This window comes from Aptenodytes patagonicus, chromosome Z, assembly GCF_965638725.1.
Source record: "Aptenodytes patagonicus chromosome Z, bAptPat1.pri.cur, whole genome shotgun sequence".
NCBI lineage: Eukaryota > Metazoa > Chordata > Aves > Sphenisciformes > Spheniscidae > Aptenodytes > Aptenodytes patagonicus.
This window is the reverse complement of record NC_134982.1, coordinates 88,357,962-88,383,154: the sequence shown is the minus strand read 5'-3', so window position 1 is coordinate 88,383,154 and position 25,193 is coordinate 88,357,962. Positions and strand designations below refer to the sequence as shown.

At 44.2% G+C, this 25,193-nt stretch overlaps 1 protein-coding gene across 1 annotated transcript; it reads right to left on the bottom strand.

Annotated features, from left to right (window-relative positions):
- Positions 1–1,311: 1,311 nt before the first annotated feature.
- Positions 1,312–24,394, bottom strand: FAM81B (family with sequence similarity 81 member B). Its single transcript, XM_076363343.1, has 8 exons — positions 24,376–24,394; positions 22,497–22,774; positions 18,745–18,863; positions 13,187–13,316; positions 9,636–9,742; positions 6,112–6,247; positions 3,653–3,848; positions 1,312–1,418 (listed from the first exon to the last, which is right to left on the bottom strand). The coding sequence occupies exons 1-8, from the start codon at positions 24,392–24,394 to the stop codon at positions 1,312–1,314; spliced, it is 1,092 nt and encodes a 363-aa protein (XP_076219458.1).
- Between the last annotated feature and the right edge of the window lie 799 nt (positions 24,395–25,193).

Sequence of the window (25,193 nt, the reverse complement as noted above, 5' to 3'; positions counted from 1 at the left end):
GTAGGAAACGTGACAAACAGACCTGACCTGAAAGCGGGCGTGAGGCTGGGAGTCCTTCCCGCGGACCTGGCCACAAACCAAATGCAGAAAGGTCGTCTGCGACTTTGGTGGCTGGTCTTTGTCTTTTGCAAGATGTGAGTGGTTTCTAGGACTTTTTACTCACTGGAGAAAGTTTAAACGTACCAAAGTTTCTGCCTGCGGGAGCAAGGTGGTAATTGCTGAAGCGGCATTCCCTACTGACTGCGTGGATTCCGTTTCAGCTGTCATGCTGTGCGGGTCTGGCTTCTCAGAGAAGCCACCTGAAATCCATGGCTTTGAGAAACCCGCTGTTCTGTAGAGCAAGAAACACAACAGGCTTGAGATATGGATTATTGGAGGAGGATTATCCAAGCCCTTCTGAATTTTATTCCCTGGGCAATGGACAGTAATTCCAGGGCTTTCTGGAAACAAATGTACTGTAGAAATTCAGGTTTCTATTGCAATTGCATTGTGACCTTTTTTGACCCCCCTGCTAAGGAACTCATATTAGCTTCTGTTGGGAAATTATACTGGTATGTTTCTTTTGCCCTGCTCCCAGAGTTTTTCTCCTTATTTCCAGATTGTTTTTCCTGGTTTTTGAAGCAAAACAAAACCTACAATGTCGGTTACATTTTTGAGCGTTCTACTGCAAACCACCACTAACTTTTATTCAGTCAAACAGAGAAGATGAGAAATAAAGCTGCTTAATAATGCATCTGCTAATAATTAACTTGCATTTTGTCACCTGTATCCCATTTATTAGCTACTTTTAATGATCCAGTAACTTATTATAATAGGTCCAAATCATGCATCAGTAGATATTCTGATAACCAGTTTTCATAATGCTATTACTACATACACGTGTGCAGCTGGAGGAATTTACTAGACCTGATTTCAATAGTTACACCAATCTGAAAGAGATGTAGCTTATGGCAAGACTGGGCTTAAAAACAGTACTTGTTTTCTTAAAGCCCTCTAAATACCGTGAATACTTTTGTATAAAATCTGCTTGTAAAATTTTAAGTCAATCCTTAAACTTTAACTTTTCTTCTACGGTGAAGTACTCTATTGTAATATTGGTGTGAAAATGACTGTTGGTGTTACAGAGTTGTTATTTTTGTGGCTGCACAACATCATAACTAGCAGTAACATCCTACAGGGATGGGGAGGACAAAATCAGGTGTGTCTAAAGGCTACTTCTTTCTTTAACTGAATGCTGCTTCTCACTGGAGAGAGCACCTGCAAGAGTGGACAAGGCTTGCTCTTGGTGTTCAGTCTTCTGGGAAGTCACTTTCATTGCATCTTTTTCATGTCTTTCTGAATTTTCTTTTTTTCAAGTTTCAGCTTTGTGTTCTGTATTTGTTTGAGCAGCTCCAGAGACTCATGAATGGACTGAAATCCTGGTAGAAGAATAGGAACAATTAATTAAATAGTGGTTGCTTTCAATACATTAAAAGTTTCTTCTTTTTCTTTGCAAAGGTTTCTGACCCACGTTTAATACAGAGCACATTAAATCCAATCTATTTCATCTTTTTATTGAATACTGTGGACATGCATTAGCAGTTTGGGTTGCAGGCTCCTTGCTGTAGGAATCGTATCTTCCAATACATTGGACAATACCAAGCATGATTACACATAGCCGTAAACAGCAATTGACATCAGATTTGTCGTGTGGAGTAAAGAAAATACTATGTCTGTCCTTAAAACCAAGGGTATTATTAGCCTTAAAGCATATTGTTCTTTCATTGAGCATTGGGGGTTTTTGTTTGGTTTGGTTTTTTTAAGTCTGCAGTCCTTATTTTGAATCAAAGTCTGTGTTCCCATCAGATACTGACACTGTTGCTCTGCAGTCTGCCTACCAGATAGCAAGGCTGGTGCCACGGATCTCCCAGAGTTGTACGTAAGAGTTACGGGTCATCTGAGATGGATGCCGTTTTGTTGTGTGCTTCTGGGAGAACCGGAGCTCGGCTTCACTGGCTAAGTGTTTGTGCATGTGTATATAGGTACATAAAAAGAGAGAGATGGAAGCGTGCAGGCACACTTTTTTCCAAAAACAGCGCTACAGAGCACCTGATGCACCTTTTTTGAACCACTGCAGAGTCAAATATTGTCAATAAAAGGCTGGAAAAGTAGAATTGTGAGCTGCTGTTACCTAGCTGTTTCCAGATTGCAGTAACTTTTGAATTACAACGTAGTAGTTCTTCGCATTGGTCCAGCGTGTCACATTGGTGTTAACTTATTAGCAAATTCCAGACGTGTCTCTGATTTCCAAGATGCCAGTCTGTGCTGAAGCACAAACAGCTGCTGAAACAGGCTGTCTCTGTGCCCTTTATGCTGCTTCCTACCTCTTCAGTGGCCTCTTTTCCCCCTTTCTGGGGGTCAGCCCCTACCAGAGGACTGCTATGGGAAAGACCAATCCTTGGACTTGAGTTTGAACACAAGGATGGCCAAAGTTTGGTATAAACAGACCTCTTCAGTCATTAATTTCTGCAGGCAGGAATTTGAAGTTAAGAATTCTCTCCTTTCAGCACCAGAATCTTTTATTCTGAAATTTCTTGGCCACAGCTTTCTTTGAGATGCTGTCTTGTGCTCACTCAGAATGTCTTGGAGACAGCTAAGCCTTCCCATGTCAAGCTGCACAAAGACTTTACCTAATTTAGAGCTTGGTTTGCTACAGCCTTGGAGCAGGGCTTGTAGGTGGGTTGCAGATAATGAAGGAATTGGAGCCGAAGTAAAGAGCCGGGGTCCTCAATCACAGCTTTGAAGATGAGAGCCAGATGCTTGAGTTTCAAGTGAGAACATGTAAGATGTGAAGCCCTTGTGTAATGATTTTCAGCCATCTGTTCCCTTAGAGAGAGGGCTGAGTGAGGTTTTTTTGCATAACCTGATGTGTCCACTGTGTTACCGTTATCAGCTGCAAGTGGAAGGTATTACAGTACATTGGGTCTGAGTGACACGGGATAGACTGCAGCGGGCAAAATCTTCCTTGTGAAGGCCACGTGCTTACTGCCTTTCTAATTGCTGCTGAAAGTTGAACAGCTAGGATCGTCTCAGATTGGTGAAGCAGTTCATGCTCTGTGAGTTAACATGAACGTGACTGCCCATAAGAAGCAGCTGCCATGTGTTCAGCAATGTTATCGAACTGCTTCCCTGTTCACTTGCATCATGTGTGGTCTGCGTCGGGTAGCTGTTACTCATCCAGACACCTCTTTCTCCAGGTACTGTTGGTTGAGAATGGGGAGTAAAGGCTGAAAATTATATAAAAGCATCAAACACGATCTCAGCAGCAGGATCTGTGCAGAAGGGAATGACTTGTACCTCCCAACGAAGGTTTAGTGACCTTGCTAACAGAAGAAATAGGTACTCTAAAAAATCTGGAAAACAGGTTGTGTAATTGCCTTTTCAATGATCTTGCCTTGAGACTCTTGGGAAGAGAAAGCAACCTGTGTGCAAATGTCATGCTGGCTGTTTGCAAAGACAAGCGGGCTAACCCATACACCTCTGTAGATGGGGTTTGGGAGAGAGAAATCGTCATTTTAATGTCTTTCTGTCTTTACCGGAAAGTATTTTCTGGAGCCGCAAGTTACTGTAGAAATTTATTTTTAAAATAAATTGCATGAAAGCCCATCCTCACCTGATCTGTACTCATTTTGGATATCCTCAAGCTCCTTCCAGATCTGTCTTTCAAATCTGGTGATTCTTGCATGCAGGCTTTTTTCATCTCTTTTCATCTGGTTCAACTGCTTTTCGTATTTCTGTGGTTTATCCATTTGTTCTAGCTTTAGTGACAGAAGTAGGAGCTTTTCTTCTACTTTTTTTTCTGCTCTTTCCTTTAAATACATAACACAGGTAAGACATTTTAAATATGCCCACATTAACCTGCCTCCTGCCAACCGTGCGTTCAAACAGTCTTGCTTCCTAATCCCATGCGTGACGGCACTGAATAAATGCAGGTGAGGTCTGCTGCCCAGGAGGATGTGTCAAACCTCTCTTCCCCAACCAACCAAGTAAACTGGGAGAGAGGGGCTGGGCCAGGACAGAGGTGCTTTCTAAATTATTATTTTATTTATTTATTCATTTTAAATCCAGTGATTTGCTGTCACATTTTGCAACAACAGACTGGGAACTCAAACAACCCGTTTCAGTTTGCTTTCATGTGCCCATCTCCAGCCCAAGCTTCCTGACCTAAGTGGGGCAACACTGTGGTGTAAACCCAGCTCAGCTGCCAGTGTGAATAAGGAGGCTGAGCCCCGTAAGAGCTGCCTAACCGAGGGATGGTGAGCAGTCCTTTCCCTTTTTTGAGCTCAGCACAGCTCTCGGAGGCAATTCCCCCTCCTCAGAGGGGTGCTCAAACCTGAGCTGCACAGCTGCCTGCCCCTTCCTTGGTCTTACAGTTGGAGTGAGCCCTCTGGTCAACTCCAAGTCTGGTTAATGTGATCAAAATCCTCCGACCTTCTTTAGCCCTTGCAGCCCACGGGAGGCCTGTGGGCCCCAGGCAGTGGCTCTGCCTCCTAAGGAAGGTGTTTGCAAACCTGGCAGAGCTGTCTGAACCTAAACAGAGTTTAGCGCCGTGGTGGAAACACACTCGGAGTTTACAAACGTTGCTGTGCCGTGCAGGTGGCTGGCAGAGTGAGTAAGCACCAGGAATAGCCGAGCTGCTGCTCTGCGCTCCCAAAACAGCTCCATCACCAGCATGTAGCCTGCCAGATCCGTCGGCCCTCCGCTCCCTGCCGCCCCGGCCACACGCAGGGTCGCCTGTCCTCTGAGCCTGACGAACGGACATGAACAGGACTGCTGCTGAAGGCAGCTGCCTGCGCTGCCAGGGGCCCGCTGCTGAGCAGGGGCGAGAGCCCTCCTGGCACAGGTTGAGGCTCATCTCCAACTGCTTTGTCTCCAGTGTTCATTCTGAGGTTTCCTTCGGCTCACCGGGACTGAGCTGCGCTTCCGCTGAGATGACATCCAGAGGACCACCAGCTGCTCCAAGCACCGTGCATGCCTGTCTCTACATGTACACATACGTAAAAAAACAGATGCGCTCCTTATTCAACCTACTTAAGAGTGGCTTTGAAAGCTTTAACTCCTGTTAATGCTGTGGTTTTTGGCACAGCAGTCTCCCTTAGGGGAGAGTGGCCACACATATTGGTGTGTTTTCTGCAAAATAATCACAAAAACTATTAGCAGAGGAAGGGAATTCAAGCAGTAGCTTTGAGACAGCAGCTGATGCGTCAGAAACGTTTTTACTATCTTCCTGGCTGCACTAAGTGTTGGTTGATTGAGTACAAGAGATCATCATCAGGCAGGATAAATGGAGATTGAAGTTCAAGGGTGTTTTATTTCCAAGCAACTTCTGAATCTGGTGTTTGATCAGCAGCCTTCATCCTGGCACTAAGACATGGTGATCGTGTGTCGATCGCTTTTGAACTCTGAAGCAGAATGAACTGCACACAGCAGATGAGGAAAAGCTTTAAAAGCTGTGAAGGAATTAATTAAAAGGCATTGGTCCTGTGCCAAGTGCTAACCGCTGCTGTGGAACCGAAATGTGCCGCCTTTTAATGTACTGACCGCAGGATTTGTGCAGAATTTGCACAGATGATCCCTTCCTTTTCTGAGCTTGTCAATGAATGAAACTGGGTGATGTTCAGTGGTGGCACCGATGCTCATCTTGGGAGAGGAAAACACCATTGCCGGGTACATCAGGGTTACACAGATGTGAAGTGGTGCTATAATCAGGGAAGGCTTTATTTCCTGGGATGCCCAGAGCATTGTGGGATCTCCATCCTCGGAAACAAAAATCACTTGGATGAGGCTCGAGCCCTGAATTTGCTGTTGGCCCTGTTTGAGCGAGAGTTTGAACCTTATGACTTCCAGATATCTCTTCCAAAATAAATTAATCTTCAATTACATGATTTCCATAACTCATGATTTTGCTAGCCATGTCCTGAGGCACCTGGTTTTGTGTTAGATCTCGGTTTTTGTGTGCATGATTTGGTACCTGCTGGGATCAAGGTGGCGGGAGCGGTGCTTCTCGCTCCCAGTCCTGGGAGGGCTGGAGGCCACCCCCGTGCCCCGGGCTGCCGTCCTGGAAAGTCTTACCAGTCTCTCCTTCACCGAGTTAAGCAGCTGATGCCTGTGCTGGGCTTGATCCTCTTCAGATCGTGTCAACTGCGCTTCTGTCCACTTCCGATGAGTCTGTATCTGATCCCTGAAGTCACCTAGAATACTTGTCAACCTAAAATTATAATTATTTTTTTAGTAACAAGACCAAGGTTTAGTCAGTGTTATGGGGGAGTCTTGAGTCACTTGAGTAAATTGTTTAAATTACTTTAAATCTCTTCAATAGCTTCCTAAGAAGCCGAAAGCTCAATTATTTTATTAATCCTTACCTTAAAGGTTGTACCTACATGCCAAAATGTGATTTCTGTAGTGGGGGTCTACTTCAGGAAAATATCTGAGGGCTGGAAAATGTTAATTTCCCATTTGAATTAACTCTGCTGGAAGTGGATGAAGAAACTACACTATCCCATTGAACATCGACTGCATTGTTGGGCATCGGGGAGAGCAGCAAAACCACTTGTGGTCTGAAAATGAAGTTCATAAGGAGAAAAAAAGTTCATAACTAAAAGATTACAAACACAAAGAGAATGCAGAGCTGCCTCTGAGGAAGCAGTTGGATAGAAATGTGAAAGCCCACCCAAAGGGAACAGAGCAGGCAGCGCCCGGAGGAGACAGGGAACCGCAGGCAAGAGTGGCGAATGAACGCTGCTCGGATCAAATCTGCAAAATGTCAAGTTAAAGGGAACTGTATGGTTTAGATTTTGCTTTTCTTATGCTGCAACGTGTAATTTACAACATGAACCATGACGAGACATGAACTTAGGTCCAAGCTGTAGTCATATATATAAATTCTCATGCTTATGCATATGACCTGACTGAAGGAGTGTCATGAAAAAATTTAATGTAATTGTATTAATTTCTAACACATGCTTGCATGCAAACAGTGATCGCTTGAAATTTGTTTGGGCCTCAGTTAGGATACAAACCAACAGGTAAGGAGCAGGGTTTTATAACTAGACAATGCTTACAGCACTTCTAATATTTAACATCACTTTTCAAAAGGGTGTTTGAGTAAAAGTGTTTTTTATACCGAGTGATTGATAACAGCTCTGTATCAGTCTAATGAAGTGATAATTACCATCAGCAGTCACTGTAAATGTGGCAAAAAAAAAATTAATGATAGCAAAATCTCTCTCAGTGATATGTTATTGCAGTTTGCTACAGACAGCGTCTTTTCAAGATCTTCTACATAAGCAGCCTGTTAGGTCAGTTTATCACTGTTACTCATTGTAGTAGTTCTAAGACTTGATTTTTCAAGAATAAAAACTTGTAGTATTGAGTTTGTCATTTTTAGTCCTACCATGCACGTGTGAACACGCACACAGAGTTTGCTTCCTGCAGCGCTAATGTTTGTTCGTGAGAAAATAAAGTGATATTGTGGTACTACGCTGATGATACAGACCAGTAGCCGACCTGAGCACAGGAAGGGGAGCTATAACGAGCTTTTCTCAGGCCTAACAGTGAGCCGTCTGACTGGAACAACAGGGATGGCCATCCAAACCCTGTTCTGGAAAGGTCAGGTAGGGATGGAGACAGCGCTCTGTCGAAGCCACTGCTGCCTGCCCTGAGGTCATTGTTGATGGTGCAGGATCTTCATACCTGAGGATCAGTGAACGGGCTGGTCGTTACAAGAGTTACAGCTCTGTTCGACCGCCACAGCAGGCAGTTACAGGACTGGTACCTCTTCAGACAGATCTTTCATGTGGTTTTTTTCATATATATATATATATATATATATATATAAAATCAGGAGATTTTCATCCATGAGCCATAGAACAAAGGCCTCATGCCATTGTTTGTGTTCAGATTTGGGTAATATCATTTTAATGGGTGAAGATGAATTAACCATGAATGACAGAACTGATGGCCAGCTTTGTTCAAAGGTTCAAAACCAAACTTCGTGTAGTTGGCAGCTGGCATTTGACTTCGCTCTGATTTCTCCAAAGTTGGAAAAGGAGGAAGAAGGAAATATTTAAACCTAAAAATGAATCGTGTTTTCAGTAACAATATCAGTTTGTACTTTTACAGTACACTGCCAGGCTGCAATCAAAGACAACTGGGTCCCAGACAGCTGCATGTCAATTGCAGAGGTAACTCTGGGCTTTAAAGCTCATTTAAACATGCCAAGTTTTATGGGGAAGCTCCAGTCTGTTCCAGAAGTTAAATTTTATTTCAGTTCTATAAAAAGAATACATAAATCTGGTAGACCTTTAAAGGAGCAATATAAAAGGAGACAGACATTCCCCAAAGGGCATGCTATTTTAATTAAATTTTATATTAACTGGAATAAAATCTCAATGTTTAGTAAATAAGTATTTTGGATTTTATGTTAAATACACAATGCCAGCACGTCTCAGTGTCTTGAAAGCAACCTCTTTTCGAGCTTCCTATTTCTGATGACAATTGCAGTAAGGTCTCATGAACTTTTGAGAAACTCAGCATTTACTTCAATTCAGTTTTCCAATTTCTTTCTTTTCTGGTTTTCTTCCATTTTTCCTTCCCTCTTATTTTGATTCCATTTCTTGTCCCTTTCACATTGTCTTGATCTCCATCATTCACTGCTATCCGTCTCCCTGTTCCTCCTTCCCCTTCCCAATTTTAATTCATTGACCACTTCAGCTGTTATTTCCCCATTCACCCCGTTCCTTTTCCTGTTCTCTTGATGAGAACTTTCTTCTGTTTAAATTTCAAGCCTATTTTTTACCTCTTAATACAATTCAGATAAAATCTTAATTAAAATAAATCTTTATTCAAATACTTCACCATTTCAAGGAGGGGAACTATTGCCTTTGAAATGTCATTATTGCAAGATTATTATAATTAGATTTTAAATTATTTGTGCTGGCTCTGCTATTCAATGCTGGGCTGTTTTGCATTGTTCTGAATATGGATGCCAGATACTTTTGTTCATTGCATCCTTCCCTGGAGCTCCCTCCTCTCTAAAACTCGTCAAGATTAAAATGGCACCCTAAAAGTAGTTCTGCAGCTAGAATAGGAGAAATATACTGCATAAGTAAGAAACAAATAAATCACAAATCTGTGGGCACATGAGGCTGTGCAGCTACTTTAGCCTTGTGCCCACCTTTCTCCATCAGCAGCACCCCTGCCCCGAGAGGCGGTCTAAGAAATGAGCAGACGGTGCAAGTGCATAAAGAAAATGCCTTGTTCTGCACAGAAGGCAAGTCACAAATTACCCCCAATTATAATGGTAAATAGCGTCTTTGTATTTGGTGCCTTTCTTTTAAGTATGGGAAGTTAATTGGTTTCATACCTTTCTTCTTACAGGGTGGCATTTAGCGCCTCATTTTAACAATTAGCTTGCAAGACAATATACTTTCATCATGTATTTTCATTATTTTATCACATAGATCTTCATTAACCTTCTCTTAGTGTTTTGAGTGGATGTTAATTAACGGGTTTGTTTTGCTGTTTCATGGCAACCTGTTCATCACACTAAAGCGTTGGGGGTGAATTATCATAATGAAAAACCCTCCATCACCTACTTGAAATCCAGAAGTTGCAATTCGTGTTGTTGATCTCCCTGGACTGTCTTTAAATTGGAGCTTTGATCAGAGTTGGAAGTCTCTATCTTGCCTAATAGCTGCATTACCTAATGAGAATTCAACAGAGAACACGTTTATGAGCCAGACTATGAGCACTTACATTTAAATATGCATTATGATTGCAAGCATGGAAAAAAACAGCTGACATCAAGGTACAGCTACACAAAAACAAACTTTTCTCACAAATAATTTAATTCAGTAAAGACTGAAGACTTGAGCTCAGAGTCAACAAGGCTGTGAGACCTGCTGAAGTCAAAGTCTTTGTGGATGCAGGCTTCGCTATTACGTGCACGAGTAAGCAACACTTCTTTTAATTGAACAAGGCACTGGGCACCGCTCAAATCTCCCCAACAGTGGCAGGAACCAGGGGGCAAACCCTTGAAAGTGCGTGTGTGTTGCAAAGTGTTGTCTGTCCGACACCTAACGGGATCCCAAGTAGAGCGGAGAGAGGAGCGGCTCACCTGCAATAACATGTTTTGGTGGCTGCAGCACTAAGCTGGTGCCTGGGGGACCCGGTTCAAAGCATGTGCCCCCCCTGCTGCATCCAGGCTGGGGTGTGCATCCCCGGCTCTGCGCAGCCCCACGCTCTCTAGGCTGCGGGGTGTCCCAGGTACCTGGTGCTCTCCCACACTTCTTTGGTTGGAGATGTGCCCTTTCACAGGATCTTTCGTGGTTGGGGCGAGGGGAAGAGAGACTGCTTCAGCAACATGACCCACGGGCTGAGGGCCCTCAGCTGGGATGCAGAGAACAAGATGGACTCACAAAGTGAAACCAAGCACCCCACGTCCTGTGGGGACGGACACACATGCGCTGCCCTTTGGCAGCGGTGGCCTGACTGTGCCAGGCAGTACGGGCAGGAAAAGCTGGAAGCATCTCGTCTGAGAGTTGTTATTTCAGACCTCGGAAGGTCTGGCAAGCCAGGGCCCTGACCTGCTGGTCCTTCATCTACAAATACCTGTCTCTGAACATCACAATTAGTGTGAAAGTGCGATGCCAAGGGCTCCCGATGCATGAGATGCAGTGCAGTGGAGCGGCTCGGAAACACTGTGGATGCTCCAGCAACTGTATCCGCTCTTTCAAGAGAAGTTGGATGTCCATGTGCCTCCGGAAGATGGAGTGCAAGTGACTCATGAGACTGGAAGCCACCAGAAACACATTTCTCGCATGACCTCACCCCCCAGGAGTTTTCCCTGTGCGACCTGGGTTACGTTACCTGCTGCTGCAAGTAGACACTTGATCTTGAAGGGCAGTCTGATGCCAGGGATGAGGGATTCAGCCTGCCTACCCCCGGTTAGTAAATTGAAAGGGATGTGAAATCCCAGCAGTTTTCTTCAGAGATTTTACACCAAATGAGCACAAAAAATCCCCGGCGAGGAGATGCCACCGCCTGTTCAGTAGCCATGGCACATCAATGTCAAAAAGGTGCCACTGAATTCTCATTACGTTCACTTGGTACCTTCTTCCTTTACAGCAACAGATGACTCCTTTTCAGAAATCCTTTCCTTTCTTCTTTCCTGTAGTCACGTGAGAATAACTTTTTCCCTTTTCAGCTGAGGAAGTTTCTTCTGCATCCTGCTCAGTGTCTGCCCTGACTTATTTTTACATGATTCTGTGTACCATTCTGTGTGATTCTGACGCACACACCTGCTCCATTCCCCATTTCCAGGTGAAGAAGAACATTTTTCATAGGTATCCAAGGAGACAGACGTCCAAACAGTGTCTTTTAACAGAGTTCCAGGTAAAATATCTTTGTTTAAGTTCTGTCATGAGTAATTTTTCCTTGGAGAAGAGTACCTTGGGTAGGCAAGGTACACAATGACTGGCATTGTGCCTTGTGCAGCAGAAGATGCAGTCAAAATACAGTAATGAGATTATATTCAATACCAGAGTGCATGAGAAACTGATGGTCCCACATCTGCGCAATCCTGGCGGGCACGGGCCACGTCTAGTTTGGAGCAGGAGCAGAGAGCCATCATGCCGCAGGTTTAGAAAGCTGAATTTTCCAGTATAGCTGGATTCTTGTAAAATATTACTGCTAACGCTCCTGATCCTGCTAGAGGCTCCAAAACTGCTACTGAGTGTAGGCAACCTCTCGCAAGGAAAGGCCAGCGGTAAGGAATGATAGGCAGTAAAAGGAATGACGGGCAGTAACAGTTGTTATCCGCTGTTTGCTCACCCACTCCATGGAGAAAAAAAGCACTCTCACACAAAACACCATTTTCCAAAACTTTTTCAGTGTTAGTTTCAAAAGCCTTTGCAATACTGCCAAAATTAATATGGAATTAGACATATGCTATTAGATGCCTCCTTGCCACCACCTTAAAACTAAAGAAAAGCCAGCAGAGTTAGACGGCCTTTTTTAGCTCCAAAATGCCTGTAACTGAAATTTCCAGATGCACTTGAATATAAATCATACTGAGAAACAGTAATGGGTCATTTATGATCTGAGGATCCCCAAATCCTACAATGTTTTTATTATCTGTTATTATCTTACACCTATGATAAACGCCACTACGAGATGCAGATCAGTGACGAGCGGCGTCCCGCAGGGGTCTGTACTGGGACCGGTACTGTTTAATGTCTTCATCAGTGACATAGACAGTGGGACTAAGAGTGCACCCTCAGCAAGTTTGCAGGTGACACCAAGCTGAGTGGTGCGGTCGACACGCCAGAGGGACGGGATGCCGTCCAGACCCATGAAGGAGGCCTGGGCTACATCCAAAGCAGCGTGGCCAGCAGGTCGAGGGAGGGGATTCTGCCCCTCTGCTCTGCTCTGCTGAGACCCCCCCTGCAGTGCTGCGTCCAGCTCTGGAGCCCTCAGCAAAGGAAAGACACGGACCTGTTGGAGCGGGTCCAGAGGAGGGTCACAAAAATGATGAGGGGGATGGAACACCTCTCCTGTGAAGAAAGGCTGAGAGAGTTGGGGTTGTTCAGCCTGGAGAAGAGAAGGCTTCGGGGAGACCTTCTTGCAGCCTGTCAGTACTTAAAGGGGGCTTATAAAAAAGATGGGGGCAAACTTCTTAGCAGGGCCTGCAGCAATAGGACAAGGGTTAAAAGGGACCAGAGGTTTTAAACTAAAGGGGGGTAGATTTAGACTAGATAGAAGGAAGAAATTTTTTATGCTGAGGGTGGTGAAACACTGGCCCAGGTTGCCCAGAGAGGTGGTGGATGCCCCATCCCTGGACACATTCCAGGTCAGGTTGGACGGGGCTCTGAGCAACCTGATCTAGTGGAAGATGTCCCTGCCCACGGCAGGGGGGGTTGGACTAGATGACCTTTAGAGGTCCCTTCCAACCCAAACTATTCTATGATTCAATGATTCTATTATTCCACAGTGTCATGGAAAACTTATTTTTTTATTAAAAATCCTGACGTATTGTATAAATACCATATCAGTCTTTAATATTGGACAGTAATTAGGAAAAGAAGCTATATCTATATATGCATAGTCACCACTCACCAGGTATTTCACTGTAGGCTTCTCTACTCACCTTCTTCTCAAAATCACCAACACAATTTTTGAGGGCAGAGTGAAGGCCATAAATCTCTTTATCAGTCTTCTGGGCCTCACGCCTGATAATACTGATGTCTCCCGACAGCTTTGCAATGCTTGCCTCGCATCTGCAGTCAAACCAGAGACAAGAGAGCCTCTGCAGGGGGATGCTGGAGGGTGGGTGAAGGCTGATGCTGGTCTCCGTGCGCTGCTGCCAGATCAAATCCAGCCCCCTGGGACCACCCCGGCGAGTAGCAAATAGGCAGAGACACCCCGTTGCAGCAACCCTGATCCCCATTCTGCTTTCAGACATTGCTGCCCATTAAAAGAGCTGCTGGAGGTGATGGCGAGGAAGCGGGAGTCAGCCAGGGGCAATGCCCTCGGCTGCGGCAGCGATGCCCGTAGGCTCCTCGTACCACAAGCCTCCTCGTGGTGCCCACAGGCTCCAGGGGAGCTGCAGGAGCCGTCCACAGCTCACCCTGACGGACTGAGTCCCCCCCCCCCAGTTTCCAATCTCCATAAATTAAAGTAAATCTGAAATCTAAATCGAGAGGCTAATCTGCACTCCGAGCACCCCCAGCTTTTGGATCCCTACCAGGAGAGATGGCGCGCTGCTGCCACAGCCACCCCAGCCTGCAGCCTCCGCCGGCTGGACGCAGATGTTGGGGAAGAGCGAAAAAACTTGCTGTTTTGTAAGGAGCATTTGTCGTTTGCTATTTAAACTCTTTCAGTTGCATTCACCAAAATATCTCGTCACGTTTAAAACGGACAAATAAATGATGTGAGAGTGGCGGCATTAATTGAGCAGCCCAGGGATTGAATAGCATTCAACCAGCTCTCCCTTCCAGGTAGAATGAATGACTGCTTCAGCCCCTGTCTTTAATGTGTACATATATCTACACACACACACATTGTGTATGTATAGCATATATGTATATATGTACATATACATAAAAAATAATTTTTTTTAACATAAGCAAGAAGACCTTCTTTAATGTATATGAAATTATACATATAACATTATACATATACTTAACATGATCAAGGAGACATAGACTTCCCCTTCTGCACCCCTCCTGCATGTTGGCCCCCCAGGAGTAACCGCCTGCCCCAGTGCAGGTAGTACTTAAAACAAGGGTGTGGAAAAAAATACCTTAGCGCCACAAAGTAGTGCACAATTTAATACAAATAATGGAATAGAAGTTGAGAGAAGAAAACAGTTAAGTTTTAAAATGCCAGAGAAATTATCCTCCAAAGCACCACCACCAAATAAAGCTGGTGCTGTTGACAGATAAAGGATCTAAAGAGAAATTTTGACAGTTTAAATAGACCAGCTTTTTGTCATCTCCTGATGATGCTTAGATACTGAGATACACCTACAGAGCGTGTAGATCAAGGAAATTTAAAAAAGTTTCTGCAGATAATAGAGGCTTTGTACGAAGGCCAGAACTTTGATCAAAAGAAACGATTGATTTGGAAAACAACTACAAAATAGCTGAGAAGGTGAACATGGATCCGGAGAGGGAGGGGGCTGTTCCAGAGCTGGCTGCTGTCACAGCTTCTCCGGCTGCAAACCTAGAAAACAAGCCGGGAGCCAGCGAGGGGAGGGTGCGAAGGGGACCACGGTCCCGGGGGATGGAAGGTCCCAGGGCACAGCCAGCACTGCGGGGTGTCAGGGGCTCCTCGCGCCCGCAGGGCTGGGGTGGAAATGTTGAGGTACACGTGCACAAACGACACGAGGCTGCAGCTGGGATGCAAGGTTGATGACTGGACCCACACGTGGGCCAGCTTTCCAACAGGGATCAGAGGACGGGGGTTCACCTCTCCCTTAGGAAAATCCCACCCCAAGGCAACAATTACAAAGCCTTGCAAGAAGTGTACGGTGTGAGAAAGAAGAGGATTAACGGATCTGTAGCAGTAAGAAGACATAACTTCAGTTACAAGAGAAAGAAACCTGAATATTCTATACAGAGAATACTTAAAAATAGGGGATTTGACAATAGGATCCAAAAAGCCCGAGAACTAGCCTTGCAGTGTGGGATTAATGCAACTACATCTGCATTACTGTGTGGCCTGATGGCTCAGAGCTGTGCCTGGGGACCTGCAGACGTGGTGAGCTTTGCAAAGACCCTCAGCACTGCTGATGTGCCTTAAATCTCTGGGCCTGCTCAGATGTCCGTTTCCCTACACATAATATCATTATTGTGTGCAAAGCAGTTAAATGCATTATTGCCGTTTGGCAGATTGAGTCCCGAAGAGAATGGGAATACTTGGGACTTGCTTAAATCTTGCTCTAATTTGATATTTCGCATAGAAGACATTCAGCAGTTTACGGTGAGATGATGGTTTTCCAGTCATACAAAACAGAGGCTGGAGAGTGTGCAAGCAGCAATGCAGGCGGACTGGGAATGGTGCAGAAAGCGTACTCCTACGAGATTTGCATATAAATTAAAAAAATATAAAGAAATAAAAGCCTCTGATGGTTATATCAAAGCATTTAATTAGAGACAGGAATATAGCTACCTGCTATATGTTCAGGGAGCTTTATCCTCCAAAGTCAGGGAAGAAACCATGTATATTGGACTGCTGTACTTGGCGAAGTATTGCATTTTCTGAAGGATTGAGTAACTTCACGGGTGCACACCAGGGCTTTTGATTGTCTAGTGCTACATTGGACTTTTTCTCTGAGCAACAAAAAAGTTCACGAGAAAAATAAGTAAAATGTAAACATCTGTGTAAAGTGCATTGTTTACCCATTTGTGCATTCAGTTATTCTTTTGTTGGTGAGGCTGAAGAGAATGAATTAATATTTATCAGAATATTTTTTGCAGTTGATTGATTGCCTAATTCTTATTACTCTAATATGTATTCCCGTGCCCAAAAGAATTCTTATTAAGAGCTAGAATACAAATAAAATATATAGTTAATTCAATGGGAATGCCACTATAGCTGAGATGCTGAAGGCTGTTTTTTTTAAAGATCACTGCTATTTAACAGATAAATGTTTACACGGTGTAGAAATACAGTCAGAAGGTCCAAGAATTAATGGACAACCACCTCAGTAGTTGGCAAGAGGTCTCCATCTATTTTTCAGGGGAAGATAGAGTAAAAGAATAGACACCATTTGAATTACAAGAGCTAATCCACATTAATCCTTTACGAATACAAGAGGATGAATCATCTGCTGTGAGAAAGAGCAGTGGCTCCGTTTAAGGTTCATTTCATCCCCGATAGTCTTGGATTAAGGTTAGGCTGCCAATCAAGAGGAAAACTGTCATTGCAAGTTTGCATTTGGAAGATTTCTATTAATTCAATAAATGGAAATTACACAAACACGTGCATTTGTCTCCAGCCACACTGGGCTCTCTTTAATATACATAGAAATTTTAAATCCTGAAACTCAAGGTCAAAGAAACGTGAAAAATCAAAATATCAATCATCACTGTAATGGCAGTCCTCTGTCTGTCGGTTCTGGCTCACTCCTCAGCCATGACGCTGGGGGCAGGTACACTGTTAGGGCTTGGCATTTCCAGAGGGGAACTTCAGCAGCAAGAAAAACAAGAAAGCGCTGATGATTCATGAATCACGTAAAACTATACTATGCTTTAGCTTAATGGCAATCATTTGCATAAAACTGCATTATAATATTGCTGTTGAAATGCTGCTAAAATGGCAGCTCTGGCTCTGCAATACTGGTATGTTTGGATGAAGCTGGAAAACCTGCTGTTTTCTTTTCTCTCTGTAAAAATAAATGGGGTCTAAGGACTTAGTTTCCAGCATCATATGATGCTGACTTTGGTGCCCTCATGATAGTTTTTTATGTGCAATTGCATACGTGTGTTTTGGGATCCTCCCTTCTACCCATGGGAAAGGCCAACAAGCGCACCTGAAAAATGGGCAAGGAAGGAAGAGGAAGAGGGAACTCATAAAAAGTGTTGTGGACCTCCACGAGTGCTCGACCTCTTGTTTCTCCTGGTTGGGTTTTTTTTTTAACGCAAGTATAAGTGGACTGGTCATTTTTTTCCCCACCATTACCCTGTTTTCCCCAAGTGCCTTTTCTTTCCTTTGCTGCAGGCCAATGCTCCAGCACAGAAGATGGGAGCAAGCCCTAGTGCAGCTGATGGAGGGAAGCGTCACACCTAGGAAAACACTGGGAAAAGAGAAGCGAGACAATTCACCCGTTGAATGTTATGGCTTCGCTAAAAGCATATCGTCTAGAGAGTCTGCTGAGCCAAATTGCAAAACATCAGGAGGCTCTTGCAGGATCACCTCCTACTTTGTTCCGATGCTGATCAGCCACAAGGTTAAAAAAAAACCATCTTTTTCCTGCCAACTTTGAATGCCTTGGCTTCAGCTTCTCGTTTTGGATTCTTGGGTCTCTCTGCAGTAGTCTGGAGTCCTTCGGTACCCCATGATTTTTTTCCCTTTCTCTCCCAGTAGTTATACATGGAAATGAAGACGTCTCTGGATTTATTTTTTTCTATAAGCTATACATAGATGTATATTTCTCTCAGCCAGAAATTTTCCTCTTCCCACCATCACATTCCTGGCTCTTCTTTACACCATATAAAGTTTTAATTTCAGAAAGGGGACTCTGGGCTCGGTACAGTATTCTGGTATCAATCTCTGTGCCCTACATAGAGCTAAAATAACCTCCCTATTTACTGGTCCTCTGCTTCTCTTGTCTAAGACCATACTCCTGGCATTTCTTATGCTGCATCATTGTAAAAGCTCACGGTAAGTTATTTACCTGCCGTATTACCCAAACTTTTCAGGGGGCACTCAGTAGTGGAACAGTCTCTTGTTGGGTTTATAAAATACATTTTTTCTCCATCAGCCCACATTGCCAATATTTCTGGTTATTCTCAATTACCACCTTATCCTCACTTGACCAATTTTTGTGTTATCCACAAATGTCAATAGCAGTGTTTTATACGAAAAGCACATGACTGGCCTCTGGAGAAAAAAAAAAACATTAGAAACATGCCAGTTCAGGGAGATTTCTTCCTTAATTATTACTTTTTCTGGTATATCAGTTCAGACAGCTCTTAATCCATGTGCTCTCTTGATATTACATAGTACAGTTTCACTTTGTCTTTCTTTAAATCATAATATTTTGTGTTACTAAGTGTCCCACAGAAGTCCACCTATGTTACATACATGCAATTACTTGTACCAATGGAAACTTACGATCTCACCAAAAGAAGAAATCAAGTTTGCTCAACAAGACCTATTTTCCAAGAGAGGAAGTAAAGATTTTATTGAAGCAACAGGAGAGTTTAAGTAGGAGGAAATAACCACTTCAGCTGAAGTCTAGCCAGACTGGAGAAGAAAAAATTCTCTAAAATGTTAAGAGTGTGATGAAGAATGAGAAAGGAAAGTATAGTTATTTTTCCCTGGCTTGATAACTTTTCTAACATGGAGAGTGCGAAGCACAGATCTGGCACTAAAATGGAGATATGAAATGAGTGCAAAGTACGTTCATGCCCACTCTGAATGTGCTCTGCACAAATCGACTAGCAGAGATGAAAATGAGGGCCATTATGCATTCCTTACCTTGCCACTCTTCCACGCAGGTCTCCAAGACCCTGGATGCATTTATGGTCCAGACTTTGAACAGCAAAATTAGTTTCTACTGCGGCACCATCCCTTGCTCTTATTTGCCTCTCCAAAACCTGTAAATTCAAGACCATTAATGCACTTTTGTTTTTCTACTTTGGTTTTTTTTTCATTTCAAAATAGGGTTCAAAGCACCATCTATGGCAGCAGTTCTAAAAGCTTGTTTTTCTTTCTTGGAGAAAGCAACAGCGTATTTTTCTTTCAAAAAGCTGTATCTGCATAAATAATATGTCCATTTTTCCCTTAAAAACTGTGCTAAAAAAAGTCTAGCATGCAAAAATTAGGAAATGCAAAAATTGGGAAATGAATTTTATTGTCCCCCTCAAACATCTGCAGTACAGTGCAGCCCATAATAAATAACACACGGTCTTTTTTGAGTCAGGCTCCTTTCAGCGGGGGATATCAGGTGCTTCTAGGAGGGAGGCGATAGCTGAGCTGAGTGTTTTGCAGCAGCCTGAGGGCATTGCAGCAAGGCTTTGCGGGGTGGACAAGGCAGAGCAGAGATGGACGCAGGATCTCTGCCCCGAGCCCGGTCTGCAAATGCACGAATGCTTATGTCCAAGCTAATGCACCGCATTTGGCACGTATAAAAACATGTCCTTAACACGCGCAGTCCTGCACAGGGCAGGTTTTGGCTCCAGCAAAGGCATGGACCTGCTGTAAAAGCACATTACAGATATACCCACCCAGCCCTGAACATGGATGCGGGTCGGTATAAGCAGCTCTTCAATGTCTTGTTTTACCCTTATTGTTCAGCATGTGGCCTGATTTCTGATTTATTGCACGGTATTGAAAGTCTGATCTAAAGATGGAAGGAGTAACCGCCCTGCAGGCTCTTCTGAAGTGGCTCATCCTGGTGGTATCTGAATGTGTCACAAGCATTAATTTTAGCACGCCCTTGTGCAGCTACTGTGACCTTTTACAGATACGGAGTGGAGGGGGGGAATGATTTCTAAAATCTCCTGATTTTACTTCTCAGGTTGAAAGGAGAGGCCTGGGGCTGATATTTCAGTGTAATTCAGCACTACACAGCGCTTCACCTGGTCAAAGCACAGCTTTTACACTTTTTTATGCAAATATCCTGTTTGTGCAAAAATAGACTGGCTTTTATTGGCTTTTTATTTGAAATGTTCCCCACTGAGTGAATTAAAAAAAAAAAAAATAGGAAAGGACAAACATCAAGGAAAATTTCAACGGCAAATGCTTAAAGTTTGGCAAAGTTGTTGCAGATGGGTTTGCCCATCCCACGGGCCACGGAGGCTCATCCCACTGCCGGGGCTGTGGGAGGGCACAGGGACAGTCCGGCTGGGTCTCAGCAGGGTTGTGCCGCTGCCCCGACCTCGTGCGTCTGGACAGAGTGTCAGGCCCTCTTCCCCTGCGGCCGTGCCCCCGCAAGCAGGGCCAGGGCAAACATTTCCCGGTCGGCTGCAAGCAGGGAAGGTGCAATGGCACATGCAAATACCCCTAGCACCGAGTCCCCGTGCGGCATCGCTGTCCCACTTCTCCAGCAAAAGGAGGCAGCGTCTGTCAAAAGTGGGGCACAGGTGAGCCGGGAAAGCTGCAATAACTCCGGAGTAAAATTTAATTCAAATCTGTCATTTATGCAGTTATTCCTGAATAATCCTGGCTGCCCTGCACACAGAGTATGGATAACCGAAATACTGAGCTGGGACCAGGTATTCCTATTTTTGTTCTGCATCAGAAAATAATGTTCTCAAAGGGTTGAATGTGCTGCACAACTCAAGTGCAATTTTGGCGGTGTATTTGGCAACACACGCCCAATGCCACAAGTCCGCAAAGGCGGAGGTACAGAATGGGACCATCGCTCCCTCGCTGGCAAATCCAGCACGAGATGCTCGTTCATTAGGATGGAAAGCAGCAGCCTCCTGTTCATTGATGGAAATCAATATTCTTCTTCTCCAGCTAGTTCCCTGGGCTCCTGGCAGCGCTCCCGTCCCAGAGCTCACCACCCCTGGGCAAGAGAGCGCCATGTGCACGACATGGTGCTTGTGACTGATGGTCACCCCTTCGTCTGTGTGCAACCCCTCAACTGAGACGTGGTTATCTTTTGGTTGTTAGCAGAGGCGATGCCAGGCACGTCTCCCCTCTGCCCCTAGGTTTTTAGAGTCGATGATTTTCTCTTGCGATTTGCAATCCTCTCCTGGGATCGCGAAGGATGTCTTTGTCAAGGGTCTGGTCATTTTCCACCTGGCACTAATTGCTTTGATGTCCCTGATGCAGCGGCAGCCGGGACATTTTTCTGGCTCTGGCAGAGGGGTGTCTTAACTCAGGCTCAGCTTAATTCCAGGCATGCCAGCATCTTCCCCAAAGCAGGCTTTTTTGGAAGGATATTTTTCCTGCTTTGGGGAAGATTTGGAGTATGAAGGAGTCACATTTCCTGGTGGATCCTTTTTTTTTTTTCTTTTTTAATGCTTGAGAAATCGACATTACTCAATCACTCTCATTTGCTGCGTGCCAGGAGCAATTCCCCAAACCTCCACTAATTCTGTAGGGGCTTTGATTGACAGGTCTCACTGTGCTGTTTTCTGTGCTGTCGGTACGCAACCGTTATCAGAGCCTCACAACCAAAATACACAAAGCAAACACGCACCTGATATTAGGACCTAGAGAAGAGTATTAACAAGGGAAAAGATTAGATTTAGATGCTGGTAGCATCTTAGGGATTTGTCTAGCAAAACAGTCCTGTACATACTTGATGTGGATAGGGTTAGAAGAATTGGATGATCTAAAATAAGCAAGTGGTTTTATAGCATTGCTTATCACTATAGTATCACAATCTTGAAAATAAAATCAGTATGAAATGAACACAGACCCTAGTTTTAATTCAGATTAATTTCAGGTGAGCCGTGACTGCATACTTCTTAAGATAAATGTATAGAAGATCGAATATTTCTCCAAGTACATGAAAAACAAAATGTATTGTGAATTTAGTGGCATTTGTAAGACATCTAACACTTCAAAGGACAAATCAAATCTCTGGAGAAGTCTGTTTCATTATATTTTTGTGTTTTACACCTTTTTCCAAAAAGAAAAGCCAAACAGTGTTGGTAAATTTCACATATAAATTTGACAAATAACAGCAAATAATCAAAAGTCTTTAGCCAGAATAAGGGCATTCCATGCATTTCCAGCACAGAACCATCAGTCAGTTTAAATAAAATGTGAACCTGAACCTCCATTCCGGTCTGCAGTGACCTTTGCAAAGAGTTTCTGCAATATTTGGTTATGTTTGCATGCAGAAGTTATGTAAAGTAGTAGAACAGCTGCATCAGGAAAACTAAGAAGTAAACCCAAATTTGAGTCTTGATGTTATACGTTAGATGAAAATACAGCTTACCCCTTATTTCCCTTGAATTCAGTCTCCCTCACGTCAACGAAACTGAAAGCAAATAGAATCTGAACCTTTGAATTAAAACAACCCCAAAACTCATTAATCTGCTTTTTATGTCATTTTACTTTCTTTTTTTTTACTTTACTTCCCCTAGTTCCCTCCCTTCTGTTTTTACAAGTAACTGCAAGTGCGACTATACAAGAAAAATCAGAATTTAACGAAAACATAGCGGTCATGTTGAGTACTTTTCTGCCCCTGAAGCCAATATTAGTGCTGAGCGGACCACGGTCTAGAGCTGCACCACTAAAGCAGGGAAATGCTCCTCGGCATGTATTACCTCAATGTCCTGGCTGAGCTTTTTAACGATGCTCGTAATGGTCTGGATGTGGTTTTCCAGAAGCCGCCGGGCAGCAGTCGCCCCATGCTGATAACCTTTGCTTCCCTGGAGGTAGGAGACGATGTCATCTTTGATTCGGCAAGCCTGAAGGAGGAGGAAAGCCGTGGTCCTCTCCTGGCTGGATAACCGCTCTTCCAGCAGGCGAGCCCTGTCTCCGGGGCAAGGAGGAGGGGAAGGGTCTCTCCTGCGAACACCAAAACCCCCGGTGTCACGCCAGTCTTGGCAAGCAAACCAAGGGATGTGAGCATTGGCGGTCTCCTGTCCACAGTGGGACCAGTCTCAGCCCCGGCTGTCCAGATTGCCTGTGGTACCAGGGGCTTTGATGCTCCCGTGCATTGCTTATGCATCCCTGCAATGCCAGTAGTAGTAACAACCTCTCAATGCAGAGCTAACATTTGGTATTGGCCCCATTAATGGCCTTGGCAACGTAAATGGCATATTTGCAGCTATTAGGCAAAACCCATACAGCCTGGACTTATTTTTCAGAGGCTTCGAGGTACTTCTGTAATACATCATCATTGCAATCCTCATTTTAGCCTCTTCCTACTTTTTAAATAAAGGCAAAACCGAACACACCCAGTGACCACCTTTGGAGACACGCCGGTGGATCCGGTGATGCTCGTGCAGAGCATCCCCAGGAACACGCCCCGGCTGAGAGCGGCCAGAAGGAGAGCTCGTGCCAACCACAGCAACGCTTGTGGTTGGTTCTCCTTTGTATTATTTACACCTACCCACGGGAAAGAAATCTGAAATCCTAATGGTTTTCTTACAGCTACCCCCTCCCCATCTGCCTGCTGAAGCCCAGGGGAATGAGCCAGTGGCTCAAACACGCTCAGTGAAGCTGCATATAAATATAGAAGAGAGGAAGGATGTTGCAAAGATCTGAAACTGGCAGGTACAGAATGAAGCTCAATATAGATAGGCACAATCTGGAGTTTGAGGGAAACTAGAGTCACCGTTTACTTCTTTGTAAAAAGCCAGAGAGATTTAATTACTGCAGAAATTTGGGCTTTCATGTTATCCAGAAAATGAAGTTTGTTTTATGTCTTACTTTAACCTGAATGGCACATTTTTTATGCTCTCAATGCTATATGAAGCACCCTTTCATCATGCAGTTTAGCAAAACTCTGTAGCTTAATGATGAAGAAGAATACTCAATCATTTGGGGAAGAAGTCATACACGTTTTCCCTTGATCTCTGCTTTTAGACTGCTATAAATAAAAGTTCTGATGTAAAAATAATTTTTTAAAAAGAAAGGAAAAGAGAAGAAAGTTCAGCTACCCTACTCAATCAACACACAAAATGCAAAGATGACAGTTTAATGACTGAAGTGTGCCTGAGGATACTCTGCAACAAATTCTACAGCCGTATGGGCTGCAATGATGTTCTGCAGCTGGCTTATGTCTGTGTGTACCAGGAGCTGCTTTACATTTGTCTGTGCAATTAAGGTTTTAAAAGAAACATAACCTCTGGCAGCCATGAAGTACCAACAAGATCTGAACACTTAATTTCAATCTTTTCAAAACTCTAAATATCAAAATGACCAGCTGACTCTTTTCTACTTGTGACAGCAGAAGTCATTGCTTGAAAATGAAGTGTGTCCATAATCTATTCTTTCCCCTTCAGTTTACAAAAGCATCTTGTTTCTTACAAACCATCTTTTTAAAAGAAATAAAAAGATAATGTTTGAGAGGAAAACAGTTGTACGAGAATGTAAGCTCAGTGAAGTCCACTGATGTACAGCTTGCCTTTCATAGTCAATCTCAAGACTTAGGCTTGAGGTCTGGTTACAGCAGCTTGACAGTTTAGAAAATCTTACCTGACTTGCCCATGACCATGATTGTAGACTGCAGTACATGTGGAATGGGACACCTTAACCCGATGCACTCTTAGGGAAGTCTGAAACAATTCTTAACACATTGCATGTTTTGTGCGTGCAACCAGCCACATGCACCACAGCTCTGCTGGTGTACAGCGGTGCAAGAGCAATGGCTCGATTTGAGCCTGAGCCCTTAGCAGGAGTTGCAAAGGACTTAAATATATGATCTCTGAAGCTTTATTCCCCTTAGCCTCTCTGCCTTTTCACCTGCCTTGCAGACAGTTTCCTTCTGAGGAGTCCCAGGGAATTCCCCTCGGACCCTTCACAGATAGCCAAGCTGGTCCAGTGACTCTGATGAGCAGAAGGGACGGGTGTTGCTCTCCCATCCCTCCCTCCTCCTCTTTCCTCTGCTCCTTTTCCCTGCTTCCAGTAACTTGGTCCCATTTTTGCATCCAGATCAGCACCACGGGGAGAGCTGAGGAGGCAGCAAAGGAAAAAAAAAAACCAACACAAAAACTGGAAACCAGCGGTGACTCATCAGGCTAATGAGAAGTTTTGCTGTCATGATTACTGTTTCCAGCCCCTCATGAAAGGCTGGAGCCTGCAGGACACCTGTCAAGCCAGCACCCAAACTCAGGGGACTTCTAAGCCTTTTCACGTCACTGGTCTGGAAGCCCCCGCCGGCTGGCCAGGCCCCGAGCAAGCTGTCACCGGCTTGGAGTGCATCTCTAAATGAGAACATCTGGGAGCACGGGAGATGGCTACCTCACGTCATCTTCCATAAATATCTTCCTCCTCATTACAAGACTGGGACTATC